At 45.8% G+C, this 23,944-nt stretch overlaps 1 protein-coding gene across 3 annotated transcripts in view; it reads left to right on the plus strand.

The window, feature by feature from the left end:
- The window catches only part of TLL2 (tolloid like 2), a 95,505-nt gene that overhangs the window by 22,972 nt on the left and 48,589 nt on the right, over positions 1-23,944 (plus strand). For 2 of the 3 annotated variants that reach the window (XM_075758485.1, XM_075758486.1), the window contains exon 2: positions 11,675-11,785. In XM_075758485.1, coding sequence (XP_075614600.1) covers positions 11,675-11,785 — 111 coding nt within the window. Of the gene's footprint in view, positions 1-11,674; positions 11,786-23,944 lie in introns of those variants that run through there. The other variant, XM_075758488.1, reaches the window with a different exon arrangement.

Here is a 23,944-nt window from a genome sequence, read left to right on the forward strand (position 1 = left end):
CAATGTCATGTTTCAGACTGCATCGCAGCTCCTGGGACAGTGCTGGTGCCTTGTGCAGCCAGCCTGCTTCCTTGGTTTCTCTCCTAACCTTGTGCTGCTTACTGCTTTCCTGTGTTGAGCTGTGAGACATGCTCACCTGTTTCCTCTGCTATCACCTCTTGCTTTTCCTTGGTGCTGGGATTTTGCAGCTTGCGAGGGTCCCAGCCCTGTGGGGTGCTGAGACTTTCCTTCCCTGGAGTGAGCTTGGTGGTCTGTGGAAAAGTTCTTGCTGGTTTGCGGAGCAGGACTGTGGCATTTGCCCAGTTTCTGAGATCTCATGTACGGATGGCATTTTTTTTTTTCTTTTGGTCCATTCTGTTGGGCGCTTGTGCACGGCTTAAGGCATGAACCCCACTATAGCCTGGGGGTGCCCTTGGTCACACCCCATGCCCCTACCACGCCATTCAGTGCCACAACTGCTCTGGCAGCTAATCTCATTCTGATCTCTTTATTGTTGTGTTTTTGGCAACCCAAATTCCCTACCCAGGCCTGAGAATTTAACATCAGCACATTTGCATGACTGATCAGATTTGTCTCGCTTCTATGACGACATTGCTTCTATGGAAAATTAATGGATTCTCACATTGTATTTTTAATGGCTGAAACCACCTCCCTGCCACCCTCCCATCCCCGAGCTCTCGGAGGGTAGGTCTGTAAACAGCTCAAATTAGCTATCCTCTGTAAATAGGTCCCATTTCTTTCCTGCCTGCTGTCCCTTTCTCTTCTCTCTTCCAACAGTGCTGCAACACTCCTTTCCTGGTGTTGGTGGATAAAGAACAATGAGTAAAATGAGCCTATGTTTGCTTTCCTTGTCTGGCCCTTGAGTAGATGTGATCTATCATGAGCTACCCCCTTTCATCCAGGACCACGTGGTTTTAAATTGAAAGCCTGCCTTAAAGTTTGCTCCAAGCAGGCCTTGGTTGCTCCCTTCTGTTTTTGAGGATGCAGCTCAGCTAATGGCTCTGCTTCTGTTCAATTTTGCAATGAGCCATTTTTTTCTGTGGGTGGACAGGTGGCAGTGAATTTCCCACCTGTCTGTTTGGGGTCACCCATTCCCCTATTGCATTGCTTGGGGTGAGAACAGCAAGGTTTTGACACCTAGTGTGTCAGGGAAAGGGGGCAGGTTTTGCAAAGGAACGTGTCACCTGAAGGAAGAACATCCCTCTGCAAATGATGCAGTTGAATAAGCTCTAATGGTTCACTCCATGTTGTGAGCATGGTTGGTGAAATGTCCTCAGTGGGGGGACAGTGCTTAGCCACTGAACTGTTCCAAATGAAGTTTAGGGTTAGAGCCGTTTTAGTCTTAAATTTTCTTCTGCCATCTCAAAGGTTATTATTCCTCAACTTAATTTTGAGGACTAAATCTAGGGTATGACCCATGGTATGGGAATTACCTGAGGAGAAGGTCTGACCTGGATTGTCTCCTCCTAGAAGACTGAAGCTGGTGGCCAGAAGACTCAGAAAGTCTCTCTTGTGGAACAGCTGCTGAGGGGGATGCATGTTTTAGGTCAAGGTCTCTTAACCCGTGGTACCAACAAAGTAGTGTTGAACAAGGACCTGAATGCATGAGACAGAAACTGCTGGCAGCCAGTGCCCATGCCTGTCCTTGAGGTGACACTAGGGTGAGAGGGTGATCCCTAACCAACCCCAGCCTTAAAGGTTCACTGCTCAAAATCAGGGTCTGTGTTCCCAAAAAGGTGGAGAGGAAGGTCCTTTGGGAAAGAGCTTGTTCCATTACCGCACACCTGGACTGCACTGGGTTGTCCTTATTTTCCTGCCTACCCCAGACCTGGCTTGTGCTCTGTGCTTGCCACTAAAGACCTCGCTTTCAGCCCCATGAGCCCAAGGTGGAGTGGTGCCTCTCTCTGAGGGTAGGTGAGTTATTGGGGAGCTCAGCTGCGCTTGGAGTTCCTACCTTCAGGTTTTAAGTCCACATATCTGGAGTACAAGACCAGCCAGGTACCTCAGCCAGGATGTCGTGTTTGCAAGCAGAATAGACTTTGCCTTAGTGCTTTGGTAGTTAAGATGAGCTGCTATGAATGGTAGGCAGGAAACTACAGGGATCTGATTGTTTAGTTACTTAGGACAAAAAAGCTGCCAATTTTTTAGGCAAAAATGCTGCAGGTACAGAGATAAGGTGGTTGGTTTGAATTCTTGGGGAGGGGGAGGAAAGGGAGCAGAAGAGGGTCTGCTCTGTGCTGGCAGAGGCTGGGCTGGAGCAATCGGCTGTGCAAAGTGTTACTTTTCTGAACGCGATTGTTGCTTGGGGCTTTGGATTATATTAGCGTGGAAAAAATGCCTCCAAGTGAAGGGCCACAAATCATAGCTGGGCCAATAGGGAGGGAAAGAGGACTATAAAACAGGAAATCAATTTAATACTCAGTGGGTGTTTGCAGCGTGCTCACCCTTCCTTCAAATTGCCAAAGGAAAGATTAATTAAAGTTATATTGAGCAGCAAAAATGATGGAGGGTGTGAGATGGAGCTTGCGTGGTACAGCTTTCTCCATAATTAATTGACAAAGGCATTTTTGGATTTCATTACCCAGAACCTTGCCATCTCCTGCTCTTAAAGGGCAGCTGAGGCGATCCTGGATTTCCAAGCTGGCGTTGCTGCCTTGCAGGTTGAGCTAACGAAGAACACTTCATAGGCACTTGGGGAAGGTGCTGCCTCTGTGAAGTAGTGCCACCATGCTATTTATGGGTCCTATCATTTAGGATCAGACCACGAAACACTTTTATCTGCTTGTGGTTTTCTTTCCTGGTTCTACTAAGATAGATTGCTGCGTGCGCTGCAAAGTGGAGGTGTTTGATGGCAGGGAGATGGCTGGTGGCTAGGTCTCTCGTCTCTGCTGCCTTTATTTAGTCGGGATAACTTTTGAGCAGGGTGTGACAAAAGCTATAGAAGGCCAGGGCTTGTCTGGACCACTTGCTGCTGTCAAACAGGGAGAGATTTGTATGTGGCTCCCCTCTCCCTGCATCATGATCCAGCTCCCATCTGTGTCCCTTCTGTGCGTTTCATGAAAAGCTGCACCTAATCAGTGCTATCTTTCTGAGACGCTTTTCCTGCTTGCACCAGCTGCTTTTTGGGGCTGTGTATTACTTTCCCTCTACCTCTCTGGAGTAGTCTTTGGACACACCAGAGCTTTACCTTTGTGATGGAGTTTGAGGCCAACTCCTGTACGCTGAGGTGCAGGTCAATCTGCCAGGTTCTACCTATCTGTGACTACAGCATTTCTTCCCAAATTTTCTCTTGAAGATCTTTGCTTGGTTTGATGCCAGAGCTTCCCTTAAATCTGGCTGAATATGAAGCTCTCTGCTCCTATCCTCCTGAAAAGGAGCTGCAGCAGTCCTCTCTAAGGGACTTTGTGATGCCAGAAGGAGTTTCTACATACTATGCTGTTATAAGGCAAAAGCTTTGCTGTCTGCCCAGAGGTCCAAGGTCTGGTGATCCCAGAAGTTTGTTTCCTCTGTTGATTTCCATAATAAATTACTGAATATGCTGACTAGTACGGGACTGGGAGATGTAGAGCAGGCTGAAGCTTTGGGTTAATTGGATGCAGTGGCTCTAGTCTTTACTGGCAATATAAGCACCATGGCCATGCCCGACTTCTGTTTGTTGTGCATTATTACTCTGATGGCTGACAGCACCTGGCTGTGGGATACTGCAGAAAAGAACTTTTTTGTTTTAAGAAATATGTATAGCAATCTCTTGATGCAAGGCCAGCACTAGATTTTGCTAAAATCAATTGTAATTGATTGGGCCAAGAAGAGGAGAAAGTGATTGCAGCTTAGTGCAGATGCTGAGTTTGGCACTTCTTAAACTAGCTAGGACAGAAAAAACAATGATTGAGTTGGTTAAATTACATGAAGTTGGCAAATCAAGGGTTTGTTTTTTGTTTTATTTTGTTTTTGGCAGACATCTTGCCAGGCTGTTGGCTTAAAGAGAAGATACCAGGTTTGTTCTGAGTCACTGTTGGCTTTCCCTCTATGTGGCTCTGAGCTTTGTGTGACTTGGAGGACAAACAGACTTAGGAACACTAGCCCTGTTTAAAAGCAATTTCCCTGAATTCTCTCCTACTGGCTAGGAAGGTGTCAGCTGCTCAGCTTATGGATGTAGGTAGCTAAAGACATAAAATACCTGCTTTCTTATCAGCCCTGGATGCTCTAAGGAGAGATTGTTGCTTCATAGTCCACTAGCTCAGTACATTAAAAGATTTATTTATTTTTTTTCCTCGCCTACCTTATGCGCGGACTGCTTCCTCAAACACTAATAACAATTGGAGAGGTGTCCAGGCAAGGATAGGATGGGATGGTATCCAGGTGAGAGCTAGACACTAGGGTGGAGGGAAGAAATGCTGAGCTGGCAGAAGTTGCAGAGGAAGAATCTCACTTTGAAGTGTTGGCACAGGGTGGGGGCATGCTGCTTGCACTCGGGAACAAGCTGGATCTGAAAGCCCTTCCTGGCTTGTGAGAAAAGGTGCTGAAATTGAGCCCCCACCTCAGCAGAGTGGAGCATCCATGGCCACGGTGGAGTGGGACAGGATCCGGTACCTGTGTCCCTCAGGCAGCAGGAGGGGGCCGGCCAGGGTTGCCTGGGCAGAAGGACAGCCAAGTGAGTTGCAGAGTTTGATTTCACTTGCACTGGAGTGAGGTCTCCAAGTGAATTTAACTGCCTGTGGGGTGGCTCTGTGCATGTCCATCTGTGTTGGGGGGTAGGGATCAAACTACATACATTTGTGTGTCTATGATAGCTTCTTCCTAAAATCTGTTGTCTGCCTACATGTAAAATGTGGCCAAGCGGCGCTCTGTGGACTGCATACAGCTTTCAGGCAGAACAATTCTGAGATGCACAGCCAAAGCCCTGTCTCATATCAGCGTTGCCATGGGACGTGCACTGTCACCTAGAACAGAAAGCAGAGAGCACAAAAATGTTATGAAACTCACATAGCTCAATTTAATGTGAATGGAAACAGGAGGGGTTAAGCCAGTCCCTTGGGTTTTGCCCACTGGATTACAGGCGAGTAGCATCCTTAACCCTGTAAAGCACGTTGAAGAACTGGGCTGCAGACACCCCCCTGCAGTGCTCTCTTTACGAAGAGGCAGGTGTTTAACCATTTAAGAGCCCGTAGAGGGAGCTGCTTTGCTGCCTGTGGCATGGATTCCCACTCTGTGTGTTCACAGATGCCCTCCTGCATTGCTTATTGTGCCAGGAAGGGATTAATGGATCGCTGGACTGGAGTGACTGCCATGTCGATGTGAAAAGGATGAATATCTTGGGTAAGGAAACAACCAGCAGCAGGAGAGTTATGAATATTAAAAGGAAAGGATCTTTCTCTTAACCTAATTATGGCAGGCAGTATAATCCATGCCACTGAATTGTTCAGTTCTCGGTTAAAATAATGTAGCATTCAGCCAAGGGAGAGCATGTACAGTTCCTTAAAGCTGGTCGTTGTGTAGGGTCATATGTATGTTTGCAGCTTTGAACAAACTGAAACCCAAAGTATTTCTTCATTTCTGCATCGTCACCTTCCAGGAAAGGAAATTCGTTGAACACGAATCAGAATTTCTGGCCTAATTCAGTCACCTGCAGATAACTTCCCAAATGAGGGTGCTGTGGCAGCACTACACATGATAATTTTTTAGGCAATTCAGGTTTCTGCAGAAGTTTGAAAGGGATTCAGACTCTGATTCCCAGGTTTTGATACTCTTGAAATATTCATTGATGTTTAGAGGTGGACCGTCGTCTTAGACATTCCTCCACAAACTGAGACTTGTTTCTGAAATGAAACGTGCTCCCTGGGCAGGGAACTCCTGGTCACTGAAAACTGAATTGCCAAGTCCCTATTGCCAGGTGAACCCTGCTCATGCCAGGCAGCACCTCTGGCTCCAGACACCCTTGCTGTGTGGACAGGTTTACCACCAGAACCTTCAAGCCAGCTTATCACTAAAGCAGCCAGTGGGAAACTTCTAATCATTCCTGCTGAGGAGAAAAAAAATCATCCAAATGAAAACATAACGGCCAAATATGTTGGTCTTGATGTTTTTCTTTTACTCATTATTGCCGCTTGTTTCCCATCCTCCTTTGGCTTCAGTGTTCGATGGATGTGGCCCTATTTCCAAAGTGTTGGTTTGGGATTTTTTTCTCTCTCTTCTTTCACTGGTTTCTGCCTTATTTTGAGGCTTTGCTCTTCCCCCTGACACAGTTGTTACTTTGCTCAAAGGAATGTGTCAAGTTTTTTTCTTCAAGGTATAAATCTTTCTTAGCATAGTTCAGAATACTGTTCTACTGGTTCCTGTGCCAGCAGGCGGTTCAGCAACAGCAACAGACCTGTCTTCTTGTGAAGAAAGAAATATGGAGGTGCTGGGAACACACTTTGATCTGTTGGTTTGTTTATTTGTTGTTACACTGCAGAGCGTTAGCCCTAATGAAAGTGTGGCCTGCCCAGAAAATTAAATCTCCCAGTGCTCAGACCTGTCAGGTAGGGAAGCATCAGCAAATGCTCAAAAATAACTTGCGTGGTTTTGCCAGTGCATGAATATTCATATTGTTGTTTGCCAGGAGATGGCACTCATTATTGCCTACCTGTGTCTCCATATGCCCAGTGCTCCTTGGCCGTTGCTCATGTGGCCAAAGTGGGACAGCGATTTTCCCGTGTACTATTTGGGTATGGTGAAATCACCTCTGGAGCAGGAGCACCTAGCTGGTGCCCTAGGATCTTTCGGTAACACAGATGATGGAGAGCAGAGATCTGGGTGGGGATAGACGTTGCCAGTTGCAAATACATGTGTGATTGATCTCATGGGTGGGTTCAGAGCGTACCCTTTGCACTGTGAGCCACAAACAGCCAGTGTGGCTCATCACTTGGGTGATACAGTTGAGTTTGCAACCTGGGTTGCCTGACAGTGACATCTGTTGATGCTCACAAAATTGGAGATGACAAGGTTAATTGTGCAAATGTTTCTTCACTGGGTATTATGCAGTGGCACAAGTAGTCATGAGGCATCCCCGCTTGAGAACCATCTACACACAGAGGTTGTGAATACTAGCAAAAACTGAGTTTGAGTCATGAGTACTGATGAAACAAGTCTGATGCATCTGCTTGGGCTCACATTGCTCTTTGTTTTCCATGCTGGTTGCTGTACTGCACTGTGGGAAACCTGCTGAGCAAAAGTAAAGTCCTTCCAGCAAAACTGTGTTAAAACTATGCTGGAAGAACTGAAGTCTGTCAGCATGAGCTGTGCCAGCTGGCTGCAAGTTCAGACGAGACCCTCGGGCTGATGACATACACTAACTTAGCGTGGCTCTGGCCCCACAGAAAGAGGGCTCCTTTGGCTCAAGTTAGAGGGCATAGTTCTCAATCGAGGTTCAGATCCCATTCAGCACCTAAAACCTGCCATTTCTTAATAAAAGCTTCAGTTGGTGAAAGAGTCTGAGGTGGAGTGGGGTGGCTTTCTTGGCAGGCAGGGGATGCCTGTTTCCAAGGCCTCTTTTTCTGTGAATCTCTGTCACAGCTGGTCCTGATGGGTGCTACAGGGGAAATTGCAGTGGTCTCCCATAGCATCTAGAGGGTGACTGCTTTGCTGATCCTTGTCATCAGTGTATATCCATAGCCTATACTGAAGCCATGGTGCAGGAATGGGGGCTTCCTGGCAAGGGGGAGTGGCAGACAAATGGGTGAAAGTTTTGCTCCAGCTTGGTGGCTGGAGATCAGTTCAAACACAGACCTCTGGTGACATTTCTCAAGTGTGGAGTTACATTCTTCTTCTGCCAGCTCAAGTGGCTCTTGTATACTTGTATAAACTTGGAGCTGACTGCGGTGAGGGTGAAAGATACCTGTCCCCAGGTATTTGTCCTGAAGTGTTAGAGATCAGCCTGCTTTTAACAAGCCACAATATTGCATTTTGTTTTGAGTTGTATTTGTAGGAACAATGTTATTCAATTTTCTGGCTGAATAGCAGAAGCTTTTACTGGTGATTTTTTTTTTTTCCCTACTTTGTCTTTGGGGAAAAAAAAATTGTTAAAAGACCTGGATGAAACACATCTTTCACAGAAAAGAAATATTTTAAGCTGTTGTGAACACTTTTATATTGAGTTCTCATAAGAGACAGCAAAATTATTTTTCTCCCCTGAAATCAGATTATGCTACTCAGAACTAAGGAAAGGAGAAGACACAAGCAGGGAATTGCTTGGAGCTGTTGAGGGGAAAAAACAGATTGGAAGTGATTTGCAGGGAAGAGCTGTGAAGATTTTATAAAGACGATGCTTTGGGCCATCACGTTCCTTTGGAGTGGGAGCCTGCCAGAGCTCCCCAAAAAGTTACTGTGGAAAATGAGGACTGTGAAGGCATTAGCGGGTTTGGACTCTCTGGTTGTATGTGAAGCACCTGGAGAAAATGTTCAGCCTGTCCTCTACCTAGAAGAAGGTGTTGTCCTTCTAAGTGCCATCTGCCATACCTTGCAGGTGTCATGGCACCTCTGTGCTCCAGATGCAACGTAGATGCCATTCTCCTGGGGGAGAAATGTGGTGAAAACGAAGACAGCTTTCCAGGCTGCTTTTTCCATTTGGGTGCTGGGTTTTTTTGTTCAACAGTCATCCTTCCCCTTTGCCCCAATAGACAAATGCTGTCTGGTTGCATATGCTGGGAGGTGGTGAGGTTAAACATTCAGAGTGGTTGGTACAGGTTGCTAGTCCAGCATGGAAGCAAACTCTATCATCTTGGCTTCATCAACCTCAGTAAGAGCTGCTCCGCTCTTTACTATCCAGAGAGATTTCTTAAAGAAAAGCTGGCACGTTGTTGCACTGAGTGTTAAGAGTTTGCACCTGGCTGTACACTGCAGAGCTCTCTGCCAAGAGAAATACTGATTTCCAAGTTTGTTAGCCTGCTGTTTGGAGAGTTTAAATTTTTTTGTTTTTGTTTTCTTTTTGGAAATCCTCCCACATTAAATTAAAAGGGAGACCTTGGTAAAGGAAATCAGAAGGGATGCTTTGAGATGCTTCATTTGCCAGCAGTCTCTGAACTTGTGACCCTTTAAAATAAAGTACTTGGGCTTTCCTGTGGGACAGCTCCCATGGGGTGGAAGCAAGCTTCTTTCAGGCTTGCATGCCTTTAGGAAGGAGCCTTTGACAGCACAGGAGAAGTTGCAGTGCAACATTCTCAGCCAGGACTTCCAGCGAGGAAAGTTGTTCAGCTGGTTCGGGACTGTGATAAATCATGGTTCCCCTGGAGTACGCTGGGACTGCAGAGAGCTGGAAATAAATGCTAGGGAAATTCAGCTTTTGTAGTGGGCCATCTTTCAGGATGATGTATGGCTCTGTAACAGAAAGAGATTCCTTTGCTAGGGCTGGGAGAAACTGCTGCCTTCTATTGGGAAGGAAAATGTAACAATTCTGTTGATGTAAATCCATGCTGCAGGCTTGCCCTGAAAGCTGTGCTTTGGCACGGGCTACCTTAGCCTGAGAAACAAACTGTGTGGCACTAATGGAAAAGAGCTACCAAGAGCCCAAGGTGGTGGCAGTTAGTTTGGGGCTGAAACGGGACATTGGGTTTGGCAGGAGGGTAGGGAATGGATATGTAGTTGGCCACTATAATAGTGACTAACTGAATGTGACTGGGGAGGGAGTCTGATGGCATGGGATGCTGTCTGCATCTCTTCCCCTTGACTGCAACATTGTCCTGAGCAAATAATTTCTCTGGATGGATAAAATGTCTTTTCTTCAAATTGCAGTTACAGGAGCATAAGTCTCTGCTTTCTTCCACTGACCATTCCCAATCAGCTTGGGATGTTTGGCCATGCTGGTAGTCTTGTTAGCTGGTGGGATCTGACAGTATTTTAGGTTCTTCTCTGTTCATCATGAGGGCTTGGATTGCCAAGAAGTTGGGGAGAGCCTGAGTTCTGTGTTTGTGTAGCAAACAGAGGCTCTGTCCTAGTTACAACTGATGTCAGTCTGCGTATAGGTTTGTCTGCGCTATGGTCTCTTCTGGAGCTGTTCCTGTATTTCTGTACTCTGGGGTTTGGTAGCACTGTTAGGTAGACCCAACCAAACAGCCAGAGCCAGCCTCCTTTGAGGCTGCCTTCTGTTCCTCTGCTGTGGCCAGGTAACCAGGGGGAGACAGCTTTGTTCCAGGGAAAGGAGGAAGCATCTGAGTCCCCCTCTGCTCATGCCAAGGCTTTGCTGGTTGTAGCAGCTCTTGGCTGGGGAAGTTTGTGGTAGTTGGGATGTGCCTAGGAGCAGGCAAAGACCTCTTGCTGTTCCTGTGTCCCAGAACAGTGACATTGGCAAATGCTATTGTACTGACTGGGGTGCTGAGATGCAGAGGAGGAGCCAAGTGCTGCATCAGAACCAGTGCCATGTTGTATCAGAAATAAAAAAATAATCTCTGAGTTAACCTTTCATAACTCATTTGCCACAGATCTGATTGCAAGTTTCTGATGTTCAGGCAAAGGTCCATATTTCATTTGGTCTTGGCAGTAAAAGTGAGATGATCAGTAAAACTCATTGGTTTTTCAAGCCTAACATAGTTTGATCAGTGGTGTTGCTAGTGCAGCAACGGGATGTTTCCCCTCCCAGTAAAGTAAATGTTGTTGACTTAACAAGAGAAGAAAAAAAAATATTCCATCAGATCTGATTGCTGTTGCAATGACTCAGCATTGCTCCTTGTCTGACTTACTGAGTTCTCTTGAACTGTACCACCAATTCATTTGCTCTGTTGTTTAGTTTTGGGGTTGGTTTTTATTTTTCATCAACCTATGCAGACTTCTCATATGAATTTTAGCAACTCTGTTCATAACCTGTTTGTTATCTCTGAAAGATCTATTCTGCTTGGTCAACTGCTTCATCGCCTGTGTTTATTTTGTTCAAATTCCCCAAATGGTAACTATACACTACAGCATCAACTTGGTCAGGATACTCCCAGGATATAATTTTTTCCACTAAAATGATTTCCAGTCTGTTTCTCTGAGCTGTGAATGTCGAAGTATCAGTTTGTTTACCTTATTTTCATGGCTTCTGGCTGAAAATTAAAAACTCTGCAAACTTAAATCTGTGTAACTGATCCACAAGGGGACAAATAACTGGTGTTTCTCCACCGAAGTGGAAATGATAGGCGGGCTCTCAGCTTGGATTTAGAGCAGTGCAGTGTGTCTGAGTGCTAACCATGTGTATGAGATCCTGCAGGCTGACAGCTGTAGCCTTTCGATGTATGCTCCTGAGCTTGAGTCCTTCACCACTGTCCTCCTATCTTATGCAAATTGTTGGCCTAGGGATGGTGCGGATGCAACATCTCAGGATTCAAGCTGCAGCTTAGCTAACTCCTCATACTAACAAGAGAAATGCCAGTGATTGTTCTCCTTGTAGGCTTTAATGAAGAGTGAATGCCACCACCTTAGTGCCTGGTTGAGAGCCAGACCCGCAAAAATGAGAAACATGAGGAATCCCAGCTCAGTGGCTTAATTTAAATGTTGTCGCTTGGCCTCCACTGATGTCTGCTCCGTTTGTACTTTTAAAATTACTGCTATGTATTACCTTTTGCTGGTCCATGGAGTAATCACCTTTTAGGTGTGATACGGGCCACATAGGAACTGTGCTTTCCTTCCAAAATAAAAACTAAACTAATTGCAGTTTGTTTCTCTCCAGCTGCCTTTTGGGGAGATATCGCTTTAGATGAAGATGATCTGAAGCTGTTTCAAATAGACAGAACTGTTGACTTGACAAAGCACTCAGATGGAAACGCAAGACACACTTCAGGTAAGGGCAGCCCTGGGATGGTGATGCCTTCTTTCCTCTGCTTTTATCTTTAGGGAGGAAGGAGTTCCCTCTCACTCCTAACGTTTGTTCCTTAGTAATGTGACTGAGGGTGGGATTCAACTCTGAACTTCATTAAACAAAAAACAAATCTCAATTTGATATAGCAAATCCTATCTTGTCTGAGGGAGATTTTCAAATTTGTAGCGCTGGTCTGTTTCTACAAGGAACTACCTTTCTGCAAATTTGGAAGGAAATGTGTTTGAAAAAAGGACACTCAGTTTGACATTAGTTTTGACTCTTATTGTCCTCCCCTGCTTTTTGTGCAATGTATGATGCGTTTTTTCAGCTGTCTACCTAGGTAAAACCCACTGCAGTCTTGCATACAGAATACTCTTGAAGTGATGTTATAATTGGAATAGGTTAACAATTGTGTTGATTTTCTATAAAGCAAATAGATGGGTTAACATATGCTTATGTTGTCCCTCTACACAGCTCTTAGGCATGCTTAGTCTTGTGCCAGGCGAGAGGTGTTTCTTGACTCAGGAGCTCTGACTGGTCTCCAGCTCTGACAGTCTCTGAAGCACTCTGCAGCTGGTTTGGAGGGCTCCCTGCGCAATTGTTGCCTCTACTCCACTTTATGCTACAAGAGATAAGTTGTTGGAGGTCTGAGTTCTGAGAAATACCAAAGGGACTGGAGAGAGAGTAGGTCAGGACAAACTTCTTTTCTCTCTCTGCTGTTACACTCTTAGGTTAGTAAGTAGGGTGACAGGTTGGGTAGTGCCAGAAATCACTGAAATCACATGTTCACCTGACCCCATGCATCTCAGCTCCTATTTTATCATTTGTAAGGACTGGTGGCTGGTTCTGTATCCTTGTGACTGCCTAGCTTTGGTTTTAGAGCATCCAAGCACTGCATAGGTCCTGTTCTGGGGATCGCTGCTCCAGCTTCCTGTTGGGCTGAGCATGAAAGATGGCACATCCAGCACAGAGGCGTGCTTTTGATGTCGATGTGACTGATTAAACTCATGCAGATGCTGACATTCTGGGCAGAGGACGGCTGTCTACTTCTTTGGATTACGGATTGCTCCCTGGAAATGCAATTATCCTGCACTGTCGTGTCAGCCCATTTGTATCATGTTTTGGGCTGTGGCGTGTTCTCAGGTGATAGGTGAGTAGGAGCAGGTTGCCTTTGGAGGAGAAGATAAGTTAAAAAATAAGGACTAAGTGAGAAAGGCAGTGTTCATCTCTTTCCCATCCCTTTGTCAGTTCCTGAAGTTAGAGGAGGAGACTACTGGGGAAGCAAAGCAAAACAGTGTTTGACTGTGTTAGTTTGCTCTGGTGGCTTTTTTAGCTGTCATATCTAGCACATCTCTTCTCACTTGGCACTGGTGCCAGGCCCACACCATCTGGCAAATTAACTGAATTTTATAACCCACATCTGCATCAAGTAATGCAGGTACTGGTCTCTTACAACCATGGCTCATGTTGTGCAGTTGGACTCGTCTCTTCCTGGCACCTTTTATTGACTGAGGTAAAGCTGGTGCATCATACAATGCTTTGCATTAGGTAAATGGTGATGTCATATCACTCGGCCCTGTCCTCATCTCCAGCAGGCTTTGTTGGCCCCCTGGCTTTCAGTCCCTGGAGGTGCAAGCTGAAAAATGGGCAGCCCTGTTCTGTGGAGCATGCACAGAGGGACCTCTCTGTTCACCTGCCCTGCGAGGGGGGTCTCTGCAGGGGCAGGAGGGGGTGATTCTTCTCTTGCGGGACTTGCTTGACACTCATGTGAATTGTGAGAGGGTGGTCTACTTCAGCATGATGGGGATTGGGACCCATTCTTTCCTGGGAGAAAGTCCTGCTCTCCACTTTTTTTATTTCCAGTGGGAAGAATGCAACCTCTGTACAGAAGCAGCCTAAGACCTTTTTTGAATGGGACCCCTTGAATTATAACATTTCAGAGTTTCCTAAAGCTGTTAATCGGATTAGTTGTATAGTGGAGGAAGTACTTAATACGTATATACAGACACACAGGCTCTTCGTATCTGGGAGCTGCAGTTCTGAACACACCATTAGGCCAGGCATTCTTCTTCCCCTCTGTTGCTTCCTTGTCCCCAGAAAATGGTGTTTGGCTGAGAGGAGGGATGAAAATTGTGCCATTTGACACTGAGCTGTTTATAGACGTACACCCTATTAGCTTGTGTGGAGCAACGGCAGCTGTCAGGCTCTGGAGGAAGAATGAGGTTCCTGTGTTCTTATGGGTGGCAGTGGACATGGTTCTTCACTGGATCCAACTGGAGATGATCTGTTATAGTAAAAGTTCTGCCTTGTTTCATGACAGCCGAGACTGTCAGATGTTTCAAGGTTTCCTATTCCAACTCCTCTTCAGCTTCTTCCAGTCTCAGTCTAGAAAGATAGCTATGCCCTCCTCTAGGCCCTTGAGAGAGTGGCAGGGAATCTGATCTGAGGAATGTGTGGATTCTGCCACAGATCTCTGCACTTAGCTTAATTTCATGTCATGGATGTGCTTCAGGGTTGGTTTCTGCATTTATTTCCTGCTTGCAGAAACGCTATAATCACTATTCAGGCCCCCAAACTTTGTGAATGTACTTGAGAATGGGATGCCTTTTATTTTGCTGAATCAGCAGTGCCCTTGGTTTGGATTTTGGGAGAATGGATGCCTTAAAGTTCAGTCTTTGCAGGCATTTTCTCAGCAAATTTGGAGCTAGTGTTTTGTTCCCATTGTCTGGGATGTAAAGCAACAGACTGAATAGCATTATCCTCTGCTGAAGTCACAGAGTTGGGGTCATGGTTCCTTCCCTCTGAGGGATATTGGGTCAGAGCTCTCTGGTGATCCTCTTGAAGACTGTTCATGTGAGGTTTACAGTTAGGGGTAGCTATCTCCTTGGTAGCCAGCTTGGTACCTTGCTTCAGAATTCTAGCAGCTGTGTCCCTCTTTGGCTTTGTCTGGATGTCTCTGTCCAGTGTGTCTGGATTATTTTGTGTGATTGGTCACATAGGGGATTGGCATTACAGAGGGAATTGCATCACTTGTGTTATGTACTTAAAGTCTTTTAGAGTGCAGAATATGACCTGATCGTCCATATTCAAATGAGCAGTCTCCTTTGCTCCAAAGGAGCTTCCCTTTCAAGGATTTGTCAGGAAGAGCACAGGTTGAGCAGCTGAAAACTGATCTGCAAAAGGGCTTTGCAATAGCATCTTGCATGCAAACATCATTCTCCGATATGTTTATAGCACTGGGGTTTTCTTCAGGCCATGTTGAGGGAAAGGCAGGCATGATGGCAGTCCACAGCTAAGCCTAGTCCATTTAATCAACTAGGTTTTAGATGTCTGCATGTTGACTTGGTTAAAACTCTGAGTTAGTAGAGAGTATTTGCAAACAGTGCAGATGAACTCAGAGTGAGTGCCAGGAGATGTGCTCTTGTAAGAGGGCTCAGGACTACCAGCTAGTTCATCCCTCATCTGAACCCTTTCAGGATTTCCCTCAAGATTAATTCCAAAGTGCTTTCCTCCAACCTAATTTTAAATCATTCTGGTAATACGACTTCTGTGCTCCTTTCCAAAAGTCTCTCAACCTCAGCTTTGTTCTACCTGAAGCTTAGTTTTACTCTCATCAATGATCTGGTAAAAGAACTATTTAAAGTTGCACAATTTGACCTCTCTGAGTTGAAGTAATTTTTTCTAATTTTCTAAACCAGGAAAAAAAAAGTTTGTTTACACCCCCCCCATTAGCTGCTGCTCTTTGAAACCTAGGTCCTAAGCTCAGAGGATTGCTTGTGTTCTTTTTGTTTGCTGCTTTTTATATTATTAGAGATTCTGCAGGCTAAACTATGCCCTCCGCATCATCTGTTCATCCTGCTATTACCATCTGTAATACCACCCAAAAATCTGCCAAACAGGAAATTTCCTTCTCCCCCTTAAAAATGTTTTGTGGCTAGAAGGGGGGAAAACAGTAAGGGGTGTTCTTAAAATGAAAGTGTTACTTTGCATTTAAAATGTTTAAGTTACCTGCCTCCCTGTCTCTGTTTCTGTGGGATCAAGTTTAGATGTCGTGTTTATCAGTTGTTCTCTTGCAGTGGTGTTGAAGTGGACACCCTCAGGATTTGGCCCCGCAGAGACACAGTAATGGTTCAAAACATAATGAAATGCATCAGGTACCTGAAGATCTGCCAGTGAGCGCTATCCTCAGCAAGCCTGTGCTTCACCAACTCCTAATTACTTGGATGAAAGATTTGTTTTTTCAAAGAGCTTACAGTTTTGAAAAGTTTCTCATAGATTTTTTTTTTTTCTACTTTAGTGAAAATAGTTGCTTTTTTAGTTTAGAAGAAACTTGAGTCAAAGCTTTGAGGATTCCTGTGCTGCTGAGAACCCCTGGATGGCTTTGAAATGTGGGGAAACAAGAAAACCCACAAGCAGGCTGTGTATCTGCACAGTGTCACTTCTCTTTTGGACCTTGCACCGCTGGTGCAAGGTGATTGTCTTTGCTTTATTGCTTTATCTGCTGAAGCATTCACCACAGAGGAAAAAGGCCATACCTATAGGAAGGATGTGCCTATTTAATCCTAACAGCTTTAATTTAAGTCTTTGCAGGCAGCTTAGGGATTAAGAAGACTTTTCTCATGTATTACCTCTTTTCCTGATTTTTTTTTTTTTTTTTTTTTTTTTTGTATCACAGAGGCAGTTTCTAGTCCTGAAAGGCACCTCTCTGAGTAAGAAAGGCAAGTTTGTCTCTTCTGGGTTTGGCACCAGCAGATCAGAAGACACGGGAGTCTGGCTGCCCTCGCTGATGTCATGCTGCGCTGGGCTGGCTGCTGAGGCACTGACTCTGCATCCCGCTGCCGCCAAGAATGCTTTTCAAGAACAGTCAAAACAGGCTTTCTTTTGCTTCTGATCCTGAGAGGTTTTTAGGCTCATGTCTTGAAGGCCTTGAGGAAGCTTTAACACTACCACAAATGAGTGGCAGGAAGGATTTACAGAGCATCTTTGCTGGCTAGAGTGAGTAATACTTCAGATAACAGTGCAGCTGGGACAGGGATATGTCTGATCCCAGGATTTCTACTGAAATCAGAGGGGAGACAGAAGCTGCCGTGAATGGCTTGAGGCTCTGATGGAAACTTTATGTAAGTTATTCTCTGGCAAACAAAGCAGACAGGAGTTCTGCATTAAGCCTTCTCTTAATAAGAGCAGGGAGTTGGTTTGTTGACACATGCTAGCTCCGCTGTTCTTTAGCATGCTGTGAAAATGCAGGCAGCTACTCCGCTGCTTCACCAGATCTGCACAAGACCCACATCTGCAGCAAGCTGCTTTGCTTTTTCTTGCTTTGGGATGCTCTTGGTCACCTTGTTTCACAGGACTCTTCCTGTTTCAGGACTGGCTCATAGCTTTTTTTGTAGCACAACAACCCAGGAATCACAGATTTAAATGCAATGTGTGTAAACTGCTTTGGGGCACGGAGGCAAACCTTGAAGAGATTTGGAAGGGAGCAGAAGAATGTGCAGCCCTGTGTGAGTGCACATCTGAAAGTCTGTATGGTGCAGGGGATTGACTGCAACGCTTTCAAGTTACATAGCAGCTTTTCGTTCACCTCTGGTGGGCTGTCAGCACCTGAAACATGGTTCAGTGCTCTCTGGTTACATTCCTGAGGCAAGGTGTTGACTCCCACCTGAGCTGGGATTGCTTGCAGGATGGGTTGCTTGAGTGCAGCTCTCCTGCTAAGAGTTGTGCTGTTTAGCCTCAGGGTGGCAAGTAAGACTTCTCCACTGGAATGGTTAAGGTGCTGGAAGCAGTCACAAGCAGGGCTTCTGCTGCTTCGCTTTGGGAGAGGGCGCTCAGTCTAGGGGCTGTGGCCAGCAGTAGTGCTGCACATTACTTCAAAGTCCTCTTTGATGCTACTGGTGTGTTTCTAGTGAAATTTCAGTTAATGCAAAATGCACTTCCAGAAGAATGCAAAATCCAGGGATTTTAGACTGTGACTGACTGAGATTCCAGGGAAGATCCGATTTGTGGATTTGAAGGAGAGACAGTTAAATTCAACTGACTTGGCACATGCATACCAAGTTCAGAGCTGGTTTTCCCTTGTAACTCATGTTTGGCACTCTGTTGTAGCGGCGCTTGGTTCAGGGTAGCAGGGGTGGACTTCAGCATTGCTGGATTCAGGGCTGCCTGGGGCACGACCTTTAATTCATTTAGGCTTAGAGCATATCTATGGGTTGTACTAACTTAATCTCAGCTGTGTTGGTTATAACTGGCCAGAAGCAATGCAAATAACTGTGTACGTGCTGTAACATAACCCACACCTGTGAACTCTCTACAGGGGTCTACTCTTCCACTGGGAAATGTTTAGTGAAGGTTGCTTCCTCTTATGTGGGTAGAGGAACATCTTTGTTCCAACAGACCTGTCTGTCCATCTGTTTGCATACCTCCTTTCAGTCTTCCACAACATGTGACACGCACTCTAGGGATGTCCCTTTGCAGTCCATGCAGTCTCTTAACAGGAAGAGGAGCCTCACTCAGCCCGCTCTGTGGAAAGGTAGGTGCCAAATGCCTGATGCCTGGCCTGACGCTGAGGTTTGTTTAGCTGTGCCAAATTATTTTCCTATCACTAGCCCCAGTGTTTACCTTTTTGAGTCTATTCAGTCAGGGGTTTTACCAGAGCGTACAACCATGAAATGAGTTTCCCGTAGTTCTGTCGTTTGCTAAGGCAAGGCAGGAGCTCCCCTTTGGAAGAACTGGGTGAATGCTCTTGTTCACGCTGCTTTTCTTGAGTTACCCCCTTTCCCAATTCCACATTTTTGTGCAATAAGCCAGTGATCTTCTCTTTGGAGAAAAACAGATACTGTCTCTTTTCCTTCTAGCCCAGAGTCTTGCAATCCTATTGCAACCTTCTCAGACCTGCCTGATTTTCTCCAGCATAAAGATAATTGCCTAGAAAGCCCATGACCCTTGGCTATTGCTAATTCCCCCTGTAGTTAAGGCTGTCCTGCTAGCAGATGCTAATCTGTAGGGTTGATATGCTTTTCTTTTTTGATTCCTGAGTGCCAGCTTGAAGTCCTTTTTGGAAAATGTTGAGAGGGATTTTCCTCTCTAATTGCTGATTTTAGGCATGCCCTTTTGCTAGTCACAGGAACAGTCTGCCAGTCTGATGCCTGATGGGAGGAGAGAAGATGTGTCTGCCTGTTCTCATCCTGCCACTGTTACTGGCTTGATCTGTCAGTCAGACAGTGCCTGTGGGGCAATCGCACAGGTTTCAGTCTAGAGCCCTGCGGATATGCTGCATGGCACGTTTGCTGGCCCATCCAGTGAGCTGCAGCTCAGTTCACAGGCACGGATTCTGCTCTGGAGGGCTTTGCACCTTACACTTCCAAAAGCACAGCACAGGCCAGCTTTGAGCTTTTGGCTGGGCTGTTTTGTCCTTTTAGCACTCCTTGCTTCCAGTAAGGAGGAATTCTCCTAGCTGTTCAGTGTTGGGGCACAAGAAAGATGAAAGAAGCAGCTCATTTCTTTGCTCCTGCCCTTATGTGAGGGATTCTTCTGAGTTCCTCACTCCACAAGCTCCTGTGTGTTGCACATTCGGCTCTCCTGTTTCTGAGATTCCCATTCAATCTTGGGTTGCCCGTAGCCCCTTACCACAGAGCTGTATTCTCCTCTCTCAGGAGGAAGTTTCACCCTGGCCCCTGCCCAGAGAGGGTTTGGTATGTTTGCCCATTTCTCCCTTCCTATATTCACCAAAGGGAGTTCATTCTTCTCCTTACTTGCCTCCTCAAACCTCTCCCTTAGGTGATGCCCGTGGAGAGCTCGCTCACATGCTGACAAATGCTGTCTTACTGTTATCCCTGATTCCCAATGTGGTTTTTGTTCCTACTTTTGCTGTATTTTCTACAGTCTCTATGTGACCTTGAAGTATGACACGGGAGAGTGAGTGGTCCTTGAGTGCTAGATAACGTTTGAGTTAAATCAGATGTTAATGGAGGGCTGTCTACTGCCTCCCCAGCAGTGAGGTGCTGCTTATGGTATGCCTGAGTAGCAACAAGAGGTGCTAGTCTTTACTCCACCTGTCCCACCAAAAGGTAGGCAGGCTCCAGTTTTCTTTGGACTAGGGTCTTTCCAGTACAACATGTTTCAAAACCAGTTGGGACCAGTGAGGCTTGCAGTGTTCCTTCACAGGGTGGGCTGTGATGTTCTGAACTTGGCTTGTGACAAGCAGAGAAATGCTTCACTCACCGCAAGAGTCTACCTCCCCTTTCCCCTTTGCTTGTGATAAAGGTCCTGCAGGGCAGGGTAAAGGCTCCCAAGCAATAGGTGAAGATACCATCTGGCCCTTGCCAGAGCACAGCCTGAATGACGCAGCCCTGCTACTTGCTCTGCATTCCCCATTGACTAAGATGTATTTTCTTCCTCTTGTCTAGGTTCCCGATGGCAGCTGGTCACATGCACCACAAAGTTTGTTTTGTAAACTCACTGTTCCCTGAAATCAAGTTTTCTGGATGGTGGCCTCCTGCCTGTCAAAACAAGTGGTTTTATTTCTGCTGTGCAGCCAACATTCAGCCTTACATAGTTGGATTTTTTTAGTGATTTTATGAGCTTTGCAATATTGCTCAAATTAATCCACACAAGCAATAAAGCTTTCTCCATTGTAACAAAAATCCCCAGCTATTTCAAACTCTGCCACTTATTCATTCTTAGTGGAAACTTTGGTGTTTATCCTGTGAGTCCAATTCATATGCTGCTTTCAGAAATCAGCCAGGAAGGCAATAACTCAGTATCGCTCTTGTCAAGTCCTGCACATTAGAAATTAACCAACTTGGATTTTGTTAATAAGCAATTAACTTTCTTTAAGCACCCAAAGACATCTGCAGAAACTATATACGTTGATACGACGGTTAGATCTGCTTCCCAACAGCCTCTTTCTATAGCTCCTTCCTATTCAACGTGGTGCCACCATCAGCTTTGGGCAGAGCTGCAGCAGTGTCATTGCATGGATAATGCTGAATCCCTGCTGCTCCCTGCTTGACTTCACCTGTCTTTGGCTCCCAGCCCCACTGCTTCCCCCATCCTCTAAGTTTTCTTTTGGGCACATCTCAGGCACCTGGAAGTTGGTGCTAGCTGGTGTTATTAACCCTTTACGGAGCTGGGGTAGTCACCATGTAGAGCATTTATAACATCTGATTTCTGTTTGCAACTGTCTTACTCCTGATCGCTCTTAATTAAATTTTCTTTTGCTCTTGTCTACAGCTGGTGTAACACACTGGGAGGCTGTTCCTTTTACTGATGCCAGAAGAGCCTGAATAGTCTTTTGTGTTTAAGTGGAGGTTATTAAATAGCTTTATATTAATTAACTGTGATTCAGGGAACACATGGGCAAATGTACTTGAGTAGATCAGTTTATCCATATGGAAATTACATTGGATGTTAAATCCATTACCCTAATTGTAAAATTCGACAGTGCTTCACCAATAACTGTGGAATTGCCTAAATCATGCATTTGTTTCAGAGCTGGGCAAATGCCTAATTTCCTTGAATACTTGCTCAAATGAAAAATTGAATTTGCCTCAACTGCGTAGGCTGCCTTGTCATTTCTGAGTGTGTTTTAGCAAATTAATTTGGAAGCAGAAATGGTCAGTGAAAGAGTAGGGTCTAATAAGCTCTGAGAGCAGTCATTGCAGGATGGTTGGTCCATGAGGGTGGCTTGGATGCCTTGACCCTCAGGCTCTCCCCTTTCAAGCAGGGATGTTGCTGTGCCCACAAAATAAAAGTTGCTTATCCTGTTCAGCAAAATAGCTGGCAGGTCCAAGAAACAATCAGTAGCCAAAATGGCTTGATGGATAATAGCAAACAAGAAATAAATTAGAAGAAGTTGTAAACTGCTCGTGGTTGATTGTGAACAGAAAGGGGTTACATTTGTGGAATAAACTCCTGCTTGTTCAGGCCTAATTTGGAAAGAAGGCTGGCGTTTGTAGCTACAGTGGACAAAAAAACCTTCACTGCAGCTCTCCTTTTCAAATGGCAAGGACAAAGTATTTATTCAGCTGTCAAGTGGGGAAAGAAAGCAAATTAGTTTTAGGCTGAAATGCTGGACTGTGTTTGCTGCTGTAGTTCTGAGGCCAGATGGTGACTTGGACAGCCCTGGGGAATGGGTAACAAGTTTCTCCGGGGCAAAGATCAGAGGCAAAAAGAAATATTCATATTATCTTGCTGTTCCACTTCCTAGAGCACAGAAGATACTAGGACATTTATAAAACTGTGGTGGGGAGGGCATTAGCCACTCTTCTCTTTGCAGTTGATGGTGTTTCTGAATCCTGCAGTCAGTCTGTGGCAGAGAGGAGTGGGTTTGACCTGACTCCCCCATAGAAGTGCAGCCATCCCTGGGATGGATGGGGCAGCTGCTCTGCCAGCAGCTCTCAGTGGGCAGCTTGCTGCAGTGAGGAAAGCTGCTCTGCCACTTACCCCCCAGCTTCCCCGCTGCATCTTTAATGACTGCAAATGATTCGGGCATCTGTTTGACCATGGGGCTGGAGGTTACCCCGCTGTTGGCAATTGGTTTGGGGTGTCCTCTAAACGAGCTGTGGTGGAGCTGGTAGGTAACCAAGCAGACGAGGTGTCTCTGCTATATCTACTTAGGGTGCTCTGCTCAGCTGCCTGTTAAACATGGCACAGGCTCCTGGGGGGGTAAGAAGGCACCAGAAATCTCCAAGACTGGGAGCATCTGGGTACCCAGGCAGAAAGCAAGCTGGAAGAAAGGTCTCTGTGCTGGCACCACATACTCTTTGTGGAAGGAGTTTTAATTGCATTCAAACATAATTTAGCTTCTAGTGTAGTGTTTTCATTTTGAGTTAATTTTTATCCAGTACAAACAAGGTAGAGGGAAAACAAAAGGATTAGGAAGGCTGAGTGGGAGGAGTGGTCTGTCTGGTCTGCGGAGAGCCCTGGGCTCTGACTGGGAGCCCACAGCTGGAACAGGGCAGGGGATGCTGCGAGGCAGCGCAGGGAGCTGTGCGTGGCCGTGCCTGCGGGGTCTTGGGGCTGAGGGAGGCTGAGGCAATTAGACTGTGCAGGTCACAGGGAAAGGGATGTTAGCGGGGGGGTGGTGTACTGCCTGCTAGAACAGTAATGGGTGAACCCAAAACAGCTCTTAGAGTTTCCTTATCACTTGCAAGTTTGCTTCTGGTTTTCTTTCCTTTCAAAGGAGAGACAGGGAAGAAGGAGGATTATTGTGAATCAAGAGGGATGTGATGGAGAGGCAGACACCTGTTAAAAATAGATCTTGATCCATCCGATTGATGAGAAATCAAGTGCAGCGGGGTGGGGGTGCTTGGTGCTACACATTACTGCTTTGATGTGGTGGGAAGGGAGAAGTTGTGCACTGTGGGGGGAGACCTGGCCATACAGAGACATGCACATGGCCATAGTACCTGTGTGCTCTATCTTTTAATTTTCACTTCCCTCAGTAAAGCACTGTAAGCCAGGGACTTGCAGGACTCTCACTGGAAGAAATTGGTGACATGACACAGGTAATAGGTAACTTTTTTTCTTTCTTTTCTTTCTCGTCTGTCTGTCTGTCTTTTTACCCCAGGAAACAGAGGTAGATGTTACAGCTTGCAGGAAAAGGCTCCTCCCAGTCTTCTCAGTCCTTCCTTGTCTCCAGAGAACATTGGTCCCTTAAGCATTGACTCTTGGTTGAAAGGTTGGGTCAGGGTGTCACATTTCTTGCAATGCCTTCTTTAAAAAGAAGATGCATCACAGTCTAAAAGTGATACTGCCAATTCCAGAACAGCAGGGAGTGCCCAGGGAGAAAATGGGGTGTTGAGGAACGGTGCTGCCTGTACTTCTGCTCTGCCGCTCCAAAGATGGCCAGCAGAAGGGCTTGGTGCTTTAAGTGCTTTGCAGCTCATGTTTGTGGAAGCTCTGCATTTGCTTAGCTGTGTTCACCTTCCTCTTCTCATGAACGTCCCTGGGAGGCCCATGTCCTTGCCCTGCACAAGCATTTGCAGAGCTGATGTGGAGATGACACATCTGCTTGTCAAGCCTCTGGACCCTGGGACTCTCCTGAATTATTGCAGCTAGTCAGCTTACTCTGAATATGAAAAACAGATTCCTGCAGGGAATTTGGGGTTCAGCATTCTTGTCCTTTTTAATTTATTTTTC

Source organism: Balearica regulorum, chromosome 7 (assembly GCF_011004875.1).
Source record: "Balearica regulorum gibbericeps isolate bBalReg1 chromosome 7, bBalReg1.pri, whole genome shotgun sequence".
Taxonomy (NCBI): domain Eukaryota; kingdom Metazoa; phylum Chordata; class Aves; order Gruiformes; family Gruidae; genus Balearica; species Balearica regulorum.